At 39.0% G+C, this 19,206-nt stretch overlaps 2 protein-coding genes across 3 annotated transcripts in view; one reads left to right on the top strand and one right to left on the bottom strand.

Annotated features, from left to right (window-relative positions):
* The window catches only part of PDGFD (platelet derived growth factor D), a 250,591-nt gene that overhangs the window by 112,052 nt on the left and 119,333 nt on the right, over window positions 1-19,206 (top strand). The gene's annotated exons all lie outside the window — the stretch shown is intronic.
* DDI1 (DDI proteasomal shuttling factor 1) lies at window positions 16,218-17,378 on the bottom strand. Its single transcript, XM_037065334.1, has one exon. It carries the CDS (start codon window positions 17,376-17,378, stop codon window positions 16,218-16,220), a length of 1,161 nt encoding a protein of 386 aa, XP_036921229.1.

Here is a 19,206-nt window from a genome sequence, read left to right on the forward strand (position 1 = left end):
AAATGATTTATCTTCAGTGTACAGCAGTTCAGCTATTTAGCACATTTTCATAGGGAAAGTACACAGATTTGGATCATTCTTGTGATAAGCTAATTATGTTAAAGACCCTCTTTGGGCCACTATCCATTTCTGCAGGGAGGAATTGCCATCTCACGTAAGTGAGCAAGTGAAATGACCACAATATTTAAAATGCACATTCACAAGGGACAGGCACAAACAGAGTTAAATTTCAGTTATTTTGCATAATGTTTCTGTCCAAATACTAGACAGAACAAAATAATGTGTCCTTGGAGAAAAATGTATATGTTGTAAATGGTCTCTCAGCTTCTTAGTATTCTTTCTGAAAACTCCTGCCGCATAAAAAGGAGTATCATTACAAAATCAAGTCAGATTGCTATTCTAATTCAGTTCAATTGACTGAGGTTCTTAAAAAGAGTTCGCTATTTCAGTTTCATAATAAGAATGTATTTATTCAATTAAATCATCAGAATATAAATCAAATAATAGGAAAAATATGACTTAAGATCACTGCATAGAAAATCACCAGTATTCTGTTTCATAAATTATTTTACTTTGTCTCTGAGAATAAATGAAAACAGAAATTCTGTTCTAGATGTAGTTAGAAGAAAGAGTCTAGAAGATGGATATGTAGATTAAAAAGGAGGGAGGAAGAGCATCTCTGACTGTTCCTACAGCCTATTCAGGATATTTCTTTTTCTTTTTTTTTAATTTTTCCTTTTTATTGACTTTACTGGAGTGACACTGGTTAAGAAAAGTATGCAGGTTTCAGGTATAAAATTCTGCAGCACATCATCTGCACTGTGTGTTCACCACCCCAAGGCAAGTCCCTTCCATCACCACTTACGCTCCCTTTACCCTCTTCTGCCTCCCTCTACTCCCTCCCCCTGGCAGTCGCCACAGTTGTCAGTGTCCCTGAGTTTTTTCATCTCTCTCTCTCTTTTTTTTTTGCTCAATTCCTTCACCTGGGAACTTTTGTCTTTGTTTTATTTGAGTTTATGTTCAGCTTATTTCTTTACATTAGAAAAAAGTATTTGTTCAATACTTATTTTCGTAAATGCCTATCAAAAGCAAAGAGATAAATGAAGTCATAATAATTTCACATTTTATTAAATTAGTTAAATAACAAATACTCACATGGATCACACAGTGTCTCAAAGGCCTAATTTGTGGCTCTAGTGAATTTTCCTTCCCAAAGCGATAACCACAGTGGAGGGAAGCACTGAAGCAAACAGGCATCACACAAGAAAGCAAAACCACCCTCAGAGGCTGGATGACAAGCCCCTGCTGTGCATTCTACCTGTGCAGATGAAACTGGAGAGTCCCCATAGATGACTTCGTCAGGCAATATAAACAGACACCTTGTCCGTTCACCTCTAAACAGTATTGCTTGCAAGGAATTTTCTCTCTATCGCCTATTCAGGATATTCCATGCAAGTGCAACCTCTTCCAGCAGCCCCAGTGTGCACCAGTTTAGAAGCAAGTCTGTGATCACTTTGAGAATCAATGTAATTGAACCTAGAGAAAGAAACAACACCCCCTTTTCATGTCAACTATATTGCATTAGCCCCGGTTGGAAGAAAAGTGTTTTTCACACACTGAAAAAAAACATATAGTCTCTTTGATTTCTACTGCAATTCGCCAGCAGTCATTTTCTAACGTTTTCTGAGTGCCTTCTACATGCGAGCCAGGGGGATTCCAAAGTTGTCAGCTCATCAGTGACTACTGTGTGTTTATCATATCTCATTAGTAAAGATCTAAATGTCACTAAGAAGTAAAGAGAGGGCTTTCTAATGGTAACATTTTCCATTTCATGAATGATTCCTGGTAGTAAAATTAATAAAATAAGCTCTTTTTCACTCTTAAGAGTTGTATTAATCAGGATAGTTTTGCTGAATTTCTATTGGACTCTCCTTACTGTTGTCACTCAGAAACGGGAGGATGGTATGTGCCATGCTTGGACATTGACACTGATATTCAAAAGCACATAAGCTTCACCCTTGAGCTTTTTATTCAGAAATAAGAATGAAGCAGGTACTGATACATACTGCAAGGTGGATGAGCGGAGGAAATGAAACCAGACACCACAGGTCACATACCGTATGAGTCTGTTTAAATGCAATATCCGGAACACATAAGTCCTTGGAGACAAAACACTGATGGGCAGTCACCAGAGGCTGGGAGGGGTGGAAAGGTGGAGCAACTGCTCGGTGTGCGCAGGGCTTCCTTTGGGAGTGATGAAAATGTTTGAAACTAGAGAGATTTGACGGTTGCACCACAGTATGACAGTATCAGTTGTCACTAAATTGCTAAAAAGTTGTTAATTTTACGTTGTGTGTGTTTTACCTAAAAAAATGTACCAAAATGTTTTAAGTTTTTGAAAAGTCAGAAAAAGGCACATTGGTTATTTTTGTGTTTTTACTATATTTGATTAGATTCTATAGATGAAACAATACTATACATATAATATCTGACAGGCATTTTTATTCAGTAAATGTCCACAACAAAACTATTTGAGAACTGTGTGATTACTGATTTTTTTTAGAAATTAGTGTTCTACTCATTTAAGATTTTTCACCTAGAATTTTCCCCATCTTTCTGAGTTATCTCACTATATAATTAATTGCCTGCCTTGAATTTTACATCTTCTTAGGAAGGTCCATGTTTTTTCTACTTAAGTTATTACTGTGCTGTTGGAAATTTGCACTTGGGCTAACTCCCACAGTAGAGTCGTTTGGAAAGCCATTCACACGCTGGTTTTCTCTTGCACACCATTTATGAAGGTGTCAACTGGAAAGGTCACCACCAGCACTGCCTGCAGCATCCCGCTGATCATTCAAGTACAGTTTGGTGTGTCGTCCTTAATAATTGTCCTGTCCCTGTCAACTAATTCTCAGTTCATGTTGGGGGCCTTATGGTCAATGCAACTAAAATTAAATTTTGTCATTTTACAGTGGTGAGATAGCTAATGCTGCACTGACAATACGTGAGTGCAAACTTTCTTTGCAACTCTCAGGTGCTATTGCCGGCAGCACTTCTGTTTAATTACTGTGATAGTTAATGATGATGGTTTCCGTAATAATGAGGGCTGGTTTTTCATTTCTGGATCACCCTGTTCTAGCTCTTTTTTTTTTCCCCAGCTGTAATCTCTGGACTGTTTCACTGCTCATTAGTACCTCTAATGCATAAAGAAATAACAAGGGCAAACTCAACTTCTGTTCATTTTATGCAGTTAGCCACCTATTTTCAGTCTAGGGACAAGTGTAAGAATTGATAACTGTGAATTAATGGATGTACCGTTTATCCCTCTGTGTGAGGTAGCTTCCCCTGACATCAACACCTAAAGTTACTATTAGAGTCTCAGACTTGGGAGGATGCTTGGTGTGACTCTCTGTCCAGTGTTTCTCTCCAGAGGTGGGTAGTGCTGGAATGTGGGAGGAATTGACATTTGTCTCATGAGATCATTCCATGCACTAAGGAACATGGAGCACCCCCAGACCTGGAGTTGTAAATGCCAGTGGTCTTCGGGACAACCCAAAGTACCCCACGCATTCCTGGGTGCCACCAATGGTGCAGATCTACAACCTTCTCACTTTACTTGTGCGACTGAAGCCCAGAAAGGTGTTCTTGAAGGGAGCTGCTCAGTCAGTTGCAAAATTGATGCTAGAACCAAAATATCCACTTTCTAGCACAGCTAGTTTCAGTTAAAATGCTTAAACTCGAATCTTAAGTGGACCAGCAGTACTGGTCTGAAATTCAATTGCCTTTCCTACTTGATTTGCTTTCTTGTGTTCTAATGTGCCTTTTTTTGTACTATTTCTTTACTCCTCAGTTCTTCAGTACTCCCTATCTTCATCTCACTCAAAGCTGGTGCTTTTGCTTCTTATTTCACCATGAAACTAGAAGACAGAGGAAAACTAGCTCATCTTCACACCATCAGATCTACCAGTCTGCCTGCATTTACACCCAGTGCTCGGCTGGCCTTGCTGTTACAAGCAATGGACCCTCTTCCTAAGGACCAATTCTTTCCTCACACCCAAGACTGTGCCTCTTCAGTTACCCTCAGTGTCCCTTGTTCTCTCTTGTTTTTTCAGTCCCTCCCACTGGCTTATTCTCACCAACATATGAATATCCTGAACTCTCTGCTTTCATAGTAAAAAAATGCCTCTACCTGCTACAGTGTTTCTCCACTTCCCTGAAAGTGTTCTTTCCTGAGAGAGGTGTTAGTACTTGCTTCCTCCACCTCTTTCACTCCAATCAATTCCTCAGACTAAGTTCTTGTTCCCCACCCACAAAGTCTCTCTTGTCAAAGTTACCAACAATCTCCACCTTTGTTTCTATGTCCCTCATATCTCACTGGTTACTTTTTCTGAGGCTCGTTTGCTGGTTCCTTCTCCTCTGATCAGCCTGTATACACTACACTTTTTAAGGGTCTCATCCTTAGCCCTTCTATTTTTAACAAAGCAATCAAAGAAAGCTTTATAAAATAAATCAAATGTCTCTCCCTTCCTTGAAGCCCGTTAAATGACTTCTCATAACACTCACAATGAAATCCAAGCCATTTATTTATAACTACAAGGCCTTGCATAAAATCTTACCCCCTGGAGATTGCTCCTTCACTCCACCCTAACCACTGACCACCTTACTCTTTCTTGACACTCTTAGTCTGTCGCATCTCAGGGTCTTTTGCACAGGCTGTTCCTTCTGAAATGCTCTCTGCCTAGATCTTCTCCGAAGTCCCTCTCTCTCACCATCCAGGTTTCTCCTCAAATATCACCTCCTCTGAGAGACCTTCCTTGAGTATCTAAAGTAGTATCCCTCTTCCTCCAACATTTTCTATTTCCTTATAGTGCTCCACTCATCCATAAAATGTATCTCTACTTGACATTGTATAAATATTTATTTACCATTAGTGAGAGGTAATATAGTAGAATGATTAAGCACATAAAATCTGGATCCCAAATTGCTGGATGTAGCCACTTACTAGCCCCGTGACCTTGGACAATTTACTGACTATCTCTGTTCCTCAGTGTCCTAAACTTTGAAATAGGGACATTGTTTAATTCTGATAGAATGCTACAAAGATAAAATGAGTTAAAATGTATAACATGCTTATAATAAAGGACTCACCTAGTAAGTGCTATGTAAATGATTAGATAGTATCCTTTTTTATTTTTTATCATTGTTTGAACTTCCCACTGGAAAATAAACTTCAAGAGGACAACTACTGACATTCTCGTGTACCATTTTTTCTCCAACTCCTAAAACACTAATAGTGCCTGGTGCATTGTTGGCTCTGAAAGTGTAGTTATTGAATGAAAAAATGAGTAATTTGTCACTAATTAGACATGTCTCAGCATATTTTCAAATTAGATTTGTGTGGCTGCAATTTTTAACTGCAATTGTTAACTTTGAGAGTGACCTTTATCAGTACAAAGGTTTCACTTAGGATACTTATAAAATAAGACATTGTGCCTATTATCAGCAGGATTTTGGAAGCCTTCAAAATAGGTTGGCTGTGTTAAGACCCTTCCACTTACATGGGCACCATGGAGAAAATAAGAAGGCATGAAATGCTTGGGGTGAACTAGGAGGCAGAACAGTGGTAAGTTAAAAGATATAGCTTTGTTTATTCAAGGGAAAATATGGCAGAAAAATGAAAGAATGATGATTAGAATTGGGGTTCTACTGTTTAGCTTTACCTATTTGTTCCTATAATTTTTATGTGTTATTGAGAAATGTCTCCCTTAACATTTTCTACTTAGAGTTGTATATCTACTAATTGGCCAGATTCCTCTGGGTCAGTACATTACCCACAAGGTGAAAACAGGTTATCCTAGGAATATTGCTTTTGAATGCCTATGTTTTTAGAGTATCAAGTTATTAAAATATGTCCAAATATAATATAGAAAGTGTTCCTATAAAAATATAGGTTTTTACTGATGAGATACTGCACATGTTGTTCCAGAATCTCTATAGTTTTCCAACAATGTTTATTTATTGGTACCTTGGTAGACTGAAATAAGTCAGCTACTTTGTATCAAATATATGGCAGATTTACATTAGGAATATGTTAGAATCATTTTGACCAACTATAAATGAACATAGTGCATTTAATCTGGCCCATCAGCTTCGCCAATTCTTCATAACAGCTCAATAAAGAATCCCGAATCACTAACCCGTTCTCTCAACTTTGCATAAGATTTAAACACCCATTTAGTTGGCTGTCAAGCTCTTAAACCTTTGTAAAACTATGGAAAGTCATGATGCAAATGAAAATTTGAAACTTCCACATGTGCCTTTACAACATTTAGCTACAACTTGAAATGCGTTTGGAATGTTTTTAAAAGGAGAACAGAAATTAAAGTATAGTATCATTGTTATTCAAATTTTTGGCTAAATCACTTAAAGTAAATAAATAAACCTGAATGATTTAACCTGAATCACTGAGAACAGTTGGGTAGCACAGAAAGGATTTTGCATTTTTTTATAAAACTTAAACTAAATGCTTACTTATTGAACACAGACAAAAAGAAGCAGCACAGTTTTAGTGTCTTGTATTAATGAAGCCACTTTCAGACCAGACTTAAAAGTCATTATAAACGAGGATCTGAGTGGCGGCCTTGCCCTATGGGGACATAAACTCCTACAGCCTATGGCACATCAGTGGGATTGTTTGCTGTCTGTTCCTGCTTTGGAGAACAAGTGATGAGAGTTGGCAGTGTTTGAACAGAGAATACCTTTGCTTCTGTTTTACTCTAACTGCCCATCTGTTGCTTTAACTTCATGTAATTATTTCTCATAGAATGAAGCTCATAGCACTGGCTCCATTATATTTATGTAAAAGTTTCTTAATATCATTTAATTATAAATTATGAATGAGATAGTCTAGAAGTGAAGTTATTCAACAGTGAATTGACAACCTGGCTCAACTGATAACCCAAGTGGCCTTGCGTACATTTCTGGTATTCCACTGATGCCACCAACTGGTCTGTGCTGCCCTTCCCTGATTCGGTGAAAGCTAACCCTTGTCACAGGTCTCACTGTCCTTCCAGTGGCAAAGGCAAAGCTCTCGTTTTGCCATTTGGCTTTCCGCCAAAATATTTAGCACACTGGACAGAGTGGTTGGCTTATTTTTCCTTAGAACCTTCTCAGGCCTCTGCATTTATCATAATCTGGTTATATATCCCTTTCCTTCCCTCCCAGCCCCTGATTCTGTACAGCTTTCCACTGAGGAATCATGGGACTTCCATGTTTCTTTGACTCCTCAGCCATCTATTCAGCAAAGCTGCTTCCTCTAAGCATCCTCTGCAGTCTCTCGGCACAACTGTCAAAAACCTCTCCCTGCACGCAGTCCTACCTTACATTCTTTTCATTGCACCTTGACCTTCAGATAGCTCCATGACAACACAAAATAAATGTGAAGCCAACATTACTACTTATTTGTGTTTCTTTCTGAAGTTGCTGCTCCTTTGTTAAATAGTCTCTTAAAAACTCAAAACCTGGGATTTACTTTGAGGCTTAAATTCAGTATATCACTATGGTTATAACAAGTATAAAAGTGGTATAACTTTGTTTTATCAATTTTCAGGATAATCTAAGTGCACAAATAATGGAAATATTTATTTTTAGTACTCTGAGCGCCCATTCTCTAATGCCAATTTCTACTCCATTTTTAAATGCACACATATTCCACTTTCAAGGAGTCTTGAAAATCAAAGCAGTTTTATTAAAATTGGTGACATGGTGGATTTTCTTGAAAAAAAATATAGCGTTCTTTCATTATTTTAGCATTTCTTTTATGTCAGTGCCTACAGCACACCTATGTGCTTTAAATTAAAAGTCCCCTTATAGTTTTCTTACAGTTTTTTAATGATTAACTTCCCATCCTAGAAATAGTTGATGAATGAGTTTAAATGAGGCTCTCTGTCCTATACAAAATAGGACACTCTACTACCAACAGTGCAACATACATTGATAACACAATCATCGATTGTTCAGGCCTGTTTACAGCCTTTTGGAGGTGCCACAGCATATCCACATGTTTCAAATTAAAAATCACTTCTCCAGGGTGAGAGGCTCATTGCCCAGAGCACAGATGAAAGAACCCTGCAGCTTCTTATCTGATTAACTTTCCCCCTGAATTCTAAGCTGCTTCCCTACACATTTCTTCTTGTTATAAAAAGGGTTGGTTTAAAATGGAATTTAAGACAATCTATTAGGGTATAAACCCGCCATCTTCTCTGATCACTGACCATCTGAAAAAAGCACCCATACAGTCTCAAAAACAAAAAATTCCCTTCTAACACTTACAGGGTTCACCAGATGTTCTGTTTGCTTGGAACTGATGGAGTTGCCAGGACACTGGGCTATCAGAAACTAGGACAGTCCCAGGCAAACTAGGATGATTTGGCCACATCATGTACTATTTAAATCGCACTGAAAGTGGAACAGTTGACAGCTTTACCAGATTGAAAGTAGGCTAAGAATTTATTTGGGGGGGTCACTTAGATTTAGATCTATGCATGTAAGTATCATTAGTATCATTAATTCACAGCATACTTGTTCTAATTATACAAAGATAATCTTACTGTAGATATGATTTACTTTAACTCACCTATTTTACATAAAAATTAAGTTAAATAAAAAGTTATCCTTTTATTATGTCAATTTATTAAGGTAGATCTTCGGCCATTTATTCATTCACATAATCTCATTTATTGAATATATATTACTGGCCTCAAATAAAATGGTAAAGACTAATGATATTATATATAAGATTATGATTACTGCAGACAATCTCAGCACTTAGATTCTTGTTAGGAATATTGAGCCCCATTCTAGATTTTTCCAAATAGCCGAACATTTATATAATTGCCATCTGGTTGGTGTTTTATTGTTCATGAGAACTCCTGTTCTTTTTTTCCCCTGGAGTTCAAGTATATAACCAATATTCCATAAAATAGACTCATCTCCAATAGTGAATTTCTTCTACCCACATTGCTGGTTGTTTATCCATAGTGTAGGCCCCACGCCCTTTCCATTAACTTTGTGAGGGAAGTATTTGTTCACGATTGCTGGCTCCTGCATTGAGATTACGTCCATAATAGGAAACAATTTGAGCCCATTGTCACTGGGTCAAGGCAGAAACGGACCACAAACTTTACCTTGAAGTTTGGCTTGAGAATATGCCATATGCTAACTGTCTGATTTGGTTGGTTGAGTCATCTCAAACTGACCTTGAATGACTCATTTTTGAGTAGGTGACAGATTCTCCTGCCCGGCTACAGCTGAAAGTACCAGTTGATCCCCAGAAAACCATTGCTGCATTGAGGAAATCCAGCACCTAAAACAGTGCCTGACATACTGTTTTAGGTGCTCAATGAAGTTTTGTTCAATGGATCATGCAGTGTAGGGTTGTAGTCAGCATCTCAAATGGAAGCAGGAGTTCATTTGAACCCTGAACTCATATTTTGTAGTATTTCATGATTCAGCACCAAAGTCAATATTTCTGAATTATTTACTTTGTATTTTTTCAAGTTCCTCTAATTTGACTTTTAAGTTGTTTAAGGCAAAGACTACAACTTACATTTCCTTGTCTTTCTGAATGACATAATGCAATTACAATACTCTTGAAAAAAGTATATTGAATTATTATTGACATGGATGAATGCAAAACACTGATACTTTTTGATTGATTGATTGAATTCCTAGACATGATATGAGTTTATAAGAAAGACTATGTAAATTAATGTAATTTTAAATTAATTTTCCTCTGCATCTCAAGTGCTGGTAGAGTAAGATTTTTACTTTTTTTTAATGCTTAGGGTTTTTAAAATGTATTTTATTGATTATGCTATTACAATTGTCCCATTTTTTTCTCCCCTTTATTCCCCTCTGCTCTGTACCCCCCCTCCCACCAGCATTTCCCCACCTAAGTTCATGTCCATGAGTCATACATATAAGTTCTTTGGCTTCTCCATTTCCCATACTATTCTTAACCTCCCCCTGACTATTTTGTACCTACCATTTATTCTATTTATCTCTTGTACCTTTCCCACTGATAACCCTCCACATGATCTCTTTTTGTGTGTGTGAATTTGTTTCTGTTCTACTTGATTGCTTAGTTTGTTTTCATTTTTTGTTTTTTAGATTCAGTTGTGGATAGTTGTAAGCTTGTTGTCATTTTAGTGTTCAAAGTTTTGATCTTCTTTTTCTTAGATAAGTCCTTTTAACATTTCATATAACAAGGGCTTGGGGATGATGAACTCCTTTAACTTGACCTTATCTGGGAAGCACTTGATCTGCCCTTCCATTCTAAATGAAAGCTTTGCTGGATAGAATAATCTTGGATGCCTTTTGCTGAATAAAGTAATCCTTGCCTTTCGTGACTTCAGATACTGCCTTCTAACCCCTGCTTGCCTGCAAGGTTTCTTTTGAGAAAATCAGCTGACAGTCTTATGGGAACTCCTTTGTGGGGAACTGTCTCCTTTTCTCTTGCTACTTTTAAATTCTCCCCTTATCTTTAATCTTGGGTAATGTAATTATGATGTGCCTTGGTGTGTGCTTCCTTGAGTCCAACTTCTTTGAGACTCTCTGAGCTTCCTGGACTTCCTGGAAGTGTATTTCCTTTGCCAGATTAGGGAATTTCTCCTTCATTATGTTTTTACATTTCTTACTCTTCCTGTCCTCTTTCTGGCACCCCTTTGATTCAGATGTTGTAACATTTAAAGTTGTCCTAGAGGTTCCTAAGCCTCTCCTCATTTTTTTGAATTCTTTTTTCTTCATTACATTCTAGTTAAACATTTATTTCTTCCTTCTGCTCCAAACCCTTGATTTGAATCCTGGTTTCCCTCTCTTCACTGTTGGTTCCCTGTACATTTTCCTTTATTTTACTTTGCATAGCCTTCACTTTTCCTCTATTCTGTGAACATGCTCAAACATTTCTGTGAGCATCCTGATTACCAGTATCTTGAACTCTGCATCTAATAGGTTGGCTATGACTTCATCACTTAGTTCTATTTTTGAGTTTTGATCTGTTCTTTCATTTGGTCCATATTTTTTTTGTCTAGGCACACTTATTATGTAGTAAGGAACAGAGCCTTAGGTATTGACCAGAGTGGGACAACCCACATCACTGCATTGTGGCTCTGTATATGGGGGAGTCTGAGAGGGAACAGTCCCACTTACTCAGCTCTCTGCTGGCTTTCAGTCCCTTCCTCCTCTACACAAGCAAATTGGGCCCTTCCGGTGCTGATTCCCAGCACCAGGAGGGTAGGTGATATTGTATATGTTCTGGGAGACTGTGCTTCTCCCCAAATAACTCCACTGCAAGGCTGGGAATTTCTCCTGCTGCCTCAACCCCCAAAGTTTTTTTCAGTCATATGTTTTGAGACTTTAGTTCCCTGCACTGAAACCCTAGGTTGTGTGGTCTGTCTCTCTCCCCAGTTGTTCCTCCTGGTTTATCTGCACTCAAAGGTGGGCCTGCCCACTCTGCCAGCTGCCACCTTGCCATGAGTCCTCTCCATCCCAGCTACCCATCTGTGCCTCTCCTACTGATCTGGATAAATATTTCTTCTTTAACTCCTTGGCTGTCAGACTTTCGTACAGTTTGATGCTTTGGCAGTTCTGGTTATTTTTTAACTTTGTTTTTGTCCTTCTTTTGGTTGTGCAAGGAGTCAAAGTGTATCTACCTACGCCTACATCTTGGCTGGAAGTCCAGAGTAAGAATTTTAGAATGATAATTGATAGTATAGGGTAAAAAATTGATAAATGTGATTATTTTACCTGGAATCTGCTTACATTATTGTCTACTTTATTTGTAAACAACTTCAATATATCAATTAACAGAAAGAAAATATACACTTCACCTTCATCTGGAAGAGGCCCATATTCCCTCCTATGAACTTTAACACAGGAAGAAGTTGTCTTATGATCTTTCAAATGATGTTCTTAAAATAAGTCTTGTTACTTAGAAATATAGGAGACCTGGATTTAAAAATTCTTTCTCAAAAAGAGAGAGTGAGAGAAAGTAATAGTCAGAACACATTTAGTGTAGTAACAAGAAACAAAGCCACCGCCCCCCCCCCCATGTGCCCATCTCAACAACCTGTTCAATGGATCCTGTGAAAAAGACACAGAAATCCCAGCAAGGCTGCAAATCCCAATTTTCTGATAAAGGACCATTAGAAATTTTTAGATTCTGGCCCTGGCTGGTGTAGCTCAGTGGATTGAGTGCGGGCCTGTGAACCAGAGAACCGTAGTTCGATTCCCAGTCAGGGCACATGCCTGGGTTGCAGGCCAGTTCCCAGCAGGGGACGGACGAAAGGCAACCATACATTGATGTTTCTCTCCCTCTCCTTCCCCTCTAAAGATAAATAAATAAATAAATGAAATCTTAAAAAAAAAAAGAAATTTTTAGATTCTAACAGGAGGACCCAACCCAAACATGCAAACAAATTGTGGTTGAAAAACAAGTTTGACTCAGGCCCTCATGTGAAATTTTTTAAAATTTATTTTTGAATAACTTGCCTGTGATGAATAATGCATTGTGGAATGGTAGGTAGTCCTTAATCTCAGCCCAGACCCCACCCACTTTATAAAATAACACTTAAACCAGGACAGCTAAAAACAACCCATATTTCTAGGTTTCTTTTTCCCCCATTCTCCTCTAATTCTTTTTACCATTGTTCCTCTTCTTTGACTTTCCAAGCTGCTATTAACATCAAAGAATGTTAGCATTGATTAATATCTTCAACAACAATGCCCTGGTATAAATCCCAGGTTACTCCCCAGTCATTTACTCAAGTGTTTCTCTGTGAAATGTTGGATGTCAGTAAATGGCAGTGTTCTCTTTAAAAGGCAACATTTTGTACCTGCAGTGGAGATGAATTCATCTATGCAGACATTCATTTGTCTTTTTGAGGGGGGAGGAGTGGATTATCCCCTAGAGAAAGATCAATTTTATGACCCCACATTTTAAGAAAGAGGATTAGATGCTCTCCTAATCTCAAACAACATCAGTCTTCTTGTTTAACTGAAACAGAATGCATTAACAAAGTTTTGAAATGCATGTTTATTGACAATAGTGACTTTCTTTTAGGTAAGGTGGGTATTTAAATGGGCATTAGGAGAAGCCAAAGGTTTAATGGATTTTTAAAAATGATTCATTATTTTAAACAGATGTATTTCATCATGTAGTTTACTTTATCATGATTTCTAGTGGGGAAAAGGAAATAAATATTTGTTCATCATATTCCAGGTGGTTAATTTCTGATAGTAGATACTTATAAATTGTATATTAGCAACTTAAACTTTAAGAGGAGAGAATGTCTCTTTGTTTTTTCCAGCATCAATAATGGTCATTTTAGACATATTGAAAGTACATTTTACTGGTTTATTATTTTAAAAATAAGCTCCAAATTAAAATTTATTCCTTCATTTGGACATATTACTGTCATGTCTACACTGTTTTGTTTCATAGTTGATTACAAGGTTTTCTCTTACCTCTCTACCAGGCTGAAATCACCTGGAGGTCTCAAACTGGAACTGACATTCTTCATTTCTGCTTGTAGAGACCTGGCTCAGTGCTTACTTCATGGGTGTCCAATAAGTAATTGTTGACTGGATTCAGATTACTGCTCCCCATTGTCATTTTTACTGGTAGTGTGTTGCTAGTTTCCGAAAAATAAAATTCTGTAATGATTTTGCACCAGTCACAGGAATTAAAATGTGTCCGGTAAAGAAGGTTACAAAGTGAAAAGAACTTCACATTTGAAATCAGAAAGACTTGAATTGAGCAACCTGGTAGGTCAGTCAGTGTTTTCGAATTGTGGATCAGGACACCTTGGTGGGATACAAGTGGGATACATGACTGGTGTGTTTTTAAATAAAAAAGTATAATTTTTCAAAGAAACACACGTTATTTTATTTTTTTTGTTTCATAGATAAACCAGTGTGTGTGTGTGTACGTGTGTGTTTGATGTGAAACTGAGTCATATACAATGTGGACTGTTGTGAAAAGAAAAGTTTAAAAAGAACACTAAGCTAGTGGGTATTTCAATGCTTCATAACAACTTTGAGCCTTAATTTCCCATCTATAAAATGTGGCTGATGATAACTATTTTGAAGATCTATTCTGAGGATTAATGGTACTAATATATGAAGTACATTTATAGCATACTTATTCCAGTAGAAAATGCTAAGGATTTTGCACATTTTTTCTGTGAAGGAATCCATGCATTTATCAAATCAGTTCCCATTAATTCATAAACATTTGCAATTGCTTATTCCTGAGTTTACTCTAAATTTTTTCTTCATTTTGTTAATTGCCTTTGTCCTGAGTGCTTAATTAGAAGCAAAAGTAGAAAAGGTGGTTCCATTGGTCACTTTTAGTGGTTCTTCTGGCTGTAAGCCTGGAGGCAAATGTAGTCAAGGTTGGGGAATGTGAGAATAGGAAAACCTGTAAGGAAGAAGGTGAGCTGGGAGGTGAGCTGACTGTGGCTGCACGAAAAAAAAAAAGTGACTTTTCAAGAAGATTATTAATCTCACCAAGAAGCAGATGAAGAAAGGGATATGGTGATTCTAGTGGAAGTAAGTTTTCTGTAGCCTTTGACAATGTTTTGAGCGGCTTTAGGTCTTTTTGATAAAATAGAAAACTTAAGAGATACTGCAGCTCATAATATAATCTTTGTACCTGAAAATGGTTCTCCCCTCTAACACAATTTATAGACAAGAAATCTGAGTTAGATAATATGACCTGATTTGCCTAAATGATAGACAGCTGAAATCAGAATATGCATTTTTTGACTCTGAGTCCACGACTCTTTCTCATACCAGTGTTGATGGATTATTTTCCTGACAGATTTTCCCTGAGTCTGACGGCCTCGGGCAGCCGAACCTTTCCTTGCACATGTTGTAGCCACCTAAGTTGTAGCCACCACATGTTGTAGCCACACATTGCACCCAAGTCTGGGATCTTCCCACCAGTATCGCAGAGCAGCTTTGTCAGGTGGATCACAGAGCGGAAAAAGCCTTAGAGATCTCCTCATTCAGAAGCTTTCAAATGTTATTTTAACAGTGAGAACATTTCTTCAAACAAAATGTATGTGGTGGCATAATTGATATAGCAGATTTGGGATTTTTTAATGATCTATTTAAAATTAGTATTAAGGGAACTGGAGCACTGCCTGCCCCTACCTCCTCCTCCCACCACAGTAAAACCACTAGGCTCCTAAGAAGCACCATGATTTTTTAAAAATCTACTTAGTTGCCCTTTATAATCAAGGTTTCTTTGAATTCAAGAGAAAGAAAACATTATTTTAGGCTATCCTAGAAGAAAAATCTACTCTCTCAAACACAGCAGAAATACGCTCTGGAGTGGATTGCAGTGAGCAAGACCCCAGGGAAGTGCAGGGGAAGGTGCCCAATAGGAGGAAATGGGCCCTTCCACTGCCCAGAACAGGCACTTATTAGTAGTAATCAACTTGAGAGTGTAATTGACCCACTATTTCTAATAACTTTCCCAAAGAAAACAAAATCTGTGAAAATACACATATTTCTCTGATACAAATAATTGTAAGTGCTGATTTGAAATACTTTTGTGTAGATGCCTTGTGGGGTCTGTAGCAATGGTTTCTTTCGGCAAATTCTGCAAAATAGCAACTCATCTGGACAAGCTGCCCTGGAATCTGATGGAAGTGTCTCTAAAGTAGGGGTGTCAAACTCATTCTCACCGGGGGGGCCATATAAGCTTCCTTAACAGTTAAGGAGCAGTTACATTTATACAGTTCTAAAATTATTTCGGCCCTTTGAAGGCAACCGTGAGGCTGATGTGCCCCACCCCCCACCCCGCCCCGGTGAAAATGAGTTTCACGGCCCTGCAAAAGAAGACGGTGCTTTTTCTTTCACCGATTATTTGCACATCAGTTGGAGCCTCCACTGCCTCCCTAGCGTGAGGTTCAGTGATCTATGATGAGGGGAAAGAAAGCAGGGCCAAAATCAGGCAGTCACAATTTGCATAGGTACAGACTCACAAACTTGATCCCAAGGCCAGGTTTAGTTGTCACTGTTGTTTTTAATGGTTACATTGCCAAGGAGCTCACAGACTGTAATTTCCCAGAACCTAGATTCCCTCAGGCTGGTAACTTATTCGTGACCTGTTTCAATGCTCTTTTCATCCCGGATCAGTGACCGAATTTTTAATAGTGTCTGCCATCCTGGGCCGAACACTCTTCTTGCCCAGTACCACTTATCAGCTTAGCACACAGGGGCAACTCTCCCTCAGGAAGAAAGTGAGTCTGTGTGCCGGTGGTGCCGATCACCAGCACGTTGTTCTTCAAGTCAATGCAACACTGGTGTCTCCTGAGCACATCTAGCCCTAGAAGCATGTCCATGGGCTGCTCCTCGAGGATAGAGAAAGAGCATTGTAAGAAATCACCCTCGATTTGAATCTGAGCTAGATGAACTCGGCCCATGATTCTCTGTGTGCCCACCCCTTTAGCAACCCCAGCCCACCTTCGGTCCACCAGCCGGATTATATTACATCTCTCAGCGCAGGCTTGGCTCATAATAGTCATCTGAGCACCTGAGTCAACAAAAGCCTTCAAAGGATGTCCATTCACTTTGCAGTTGATATAGAGCATAGCCACTTGTCCAAAACTCTCTGGAGCCACTTCTATCGCTATATTCATGTTTTCCTCAATGTTTTGCTGCCGAATTTCTTCTTCTATTTTGGCCTGAGCTTCCAAGTCACAGGGGTCAGCACAGTAGAGGTGAAGCCTCTCTTGCTCTCTCAGGGCACTCTCCCTTTGCTGATCCCTCAGCACCTGAGAAAATGTCTCAAGGTTTCCACTGAGCAGGGCTTCTGCCAAGGGAGGATTGCGTACCTTCAGCAAAGACAGCTCTTGGGGATTGGAGAGCAGCATGCTTCGGATCAAGGCAGGGCTGCCCAGACCTTGAGCAGACGTCATCTCTCCAGAGTCTAGTCCGCGGGACTGCCGGGATGAATGTGCCCGCTGCTGCTGCTGCCGCCGCCGCCGGGGGTTGGATGTCCCAGGCATGGCCATCCCAGTGAGATCTGCCAGGTGCAGGCTTGATGAGCGACCCAAGGACCGAGGTCCCACACTCTCCTTCTGAAGTAAAACCACCACATCACCGTCTTTGAGGCCATAGGAGCCCAGAGAAGAGTGGTCGTTAGTGAGGAGCCTCTCCATGTAGAAAATCTGGATCTCATCAGCAGGGATGCCAGACTCGAGCTCACAGAGGACTCGGAAATTGCGAAGCTCAAAATCAGGGCGGACCTGGAGGGAGAAAGTTAGCTCGGAGAGGTCCCTCTGAACACAGTACACAGTGACCAGCATGGCATGGGCCCAGGGAGGCCATGTGAGCAGAGGGCATCAATTGTTCACTGGCCGGCTGGAGCTGGTCTCTGCTGGTGACTCAGCAGCTCCTCAGACTGGGTGCCTTGGCTTAGGTTCATTCACCTCTCAAAAAGGCTCAGCCACTCACCAGTCTGGGGACTGCCTGCCAGCCTCAGTGCCCACTGCCTGGCCCCGTGGAACCTTGAGGTAACATGGTGTGTTCCAAAGTGCATTTGTATGTGTGCCGTTTGGAACTGAGAATGTCCATTCCCATAGAAACAAAGTTACTTAAGTCCATTAGGTTCCAGGGCCAGAGGTTTAAAGCCTATTAAACCCCATGATATGAAAAAGATTTCAACTCTTCCTAAACATCATCAGTCTATTCTCTATCTTTGAGTCTGCTTCTATTTTGTTTGTTTCTTTATTGTATTATTTAGACACTACAATGTAAGTGAAATCTTATAGTATATGTCTTTTCCTGACTGACTTCACTGAGCTTAATACCCTCTAGGCTGTTGCAAATGGTAAAAAATTTGTTCTTTTTAATGGCTAGGTAATATTTCATTGTATATATGTACCACAGCTTTTCTTATCCATTCATCTATTGATGGGAAATTATAAATAACACTGCAGTGATCACAGGGTCACATCTATTTCAAATTGGTGTTTGGGGTTTCTTCAGATATGTACACAAGAAGTGGAATCGCTACATCATAAGGCAGGTCCATTTTTTAATTTTTTGCAGACCCTCAGTACTACTTTGCACAGTGACTGGACCAGTCTGCAGTCCCACCAACAAACAGTGTAGGAGGGTTCCCTTCGTGATGGAAGCATTTCTATAGAACAGAGGTGTTTTTGGCAAAGCAAGAATTCCCAGTCCACATACAAAGAAGTTGTTTTTATATATGTAACCATTGCCTTTCCTGATACTGAACATAATGCAGTATGTTTGATCATCTTGCTGTAATTCTTTACTTTTAGTAGCATTGTGTACTTTTGTGCTTTTTACTAATTTCCTCTATACTGAGAACACACAAAGGAAATCAGAGACCCTCAGGTTTGACCAATTCACTGTCATCGTTCTGTAGATCACACAAGGTCAGGATTGCCGAAGATCTTTTGGCGTCTCTAGCCCAGCTGCCCATCTAGGCCTTAAACCTCTGTTGCAAAACTGCCTGGAAACTGAAAAGATAAACACAGCCTCCCGGGGTTGTTTAGCACCTCTGTTTATATGTTGTTTGAGTCTTTCATTTTACTCGGCACTATGGGGGATGGAGAGCAAAAGTAGGTTACAGTTTGGGGTATGAAAAATAATGCAACAATTAATAAACGATATAAGAACAAACTGTTTTGTGCATTCATAACTGTAAACTTACTTTAGCCCCACCACATGTATAATTCTTTTACTTCAAATTTTTAATTAAAAACCTCTTCTGGTTGTGTAATAAACTGGAGGGTCATTGGGAATACATCTAGATACTGCTAAAATAAAAATTCTTATGCCATACTTCACAGACCACTGTGAAGTGGGCGCTCTGAATTGCCTAGATGTGCTAATCTAAGGAACTGAAGGTTATGGAAACTTTTCTTGAGGAACCTTTTGTAAACCTAGTTGCTTACTTTCTTCCTTGGTAAGTAGAATATCAGGACATAATTGAATCTTTCTTTGATAAGTGAGGCCGATGCAAGTTCTCAGGGCTATCACTCAAAAAATCAATTCTCATTGTGTAGCCTAAATACCCAGAAAACAGGAAAGATGACATTGATTTCATATTGGCCAAGTAAGTAACCCCAAAGTTAGTTTTTGGAATAAATCCACCATAATACC

The sequence above is a fragment of the Sturnira hondurensis genome, unplaced genomic scaffold (genome assembly GCF_014824575.4).
Source record: "Sturnira hondurensis isolate 20B ecotype Veracruz unplaced genomic scaffold, ASM1482457v3 Scaffold0015659, whole genome shotgun sequence".
NCBI lineage: Eukaryota > Metazoa > Chordata > Mammalia > Chiroptera > Phyllostomidae > Sturnira > Sturnira hondurensis.

Coding starts and splice junctions, on each gene's coding strand:
- DDI1 (XM_037065334.1), bottom strand. CDS start 17,378: ATGCTGGTCACTGTGTACTGTGTTCAGAGGGACCTCTCCGAGCTAACT.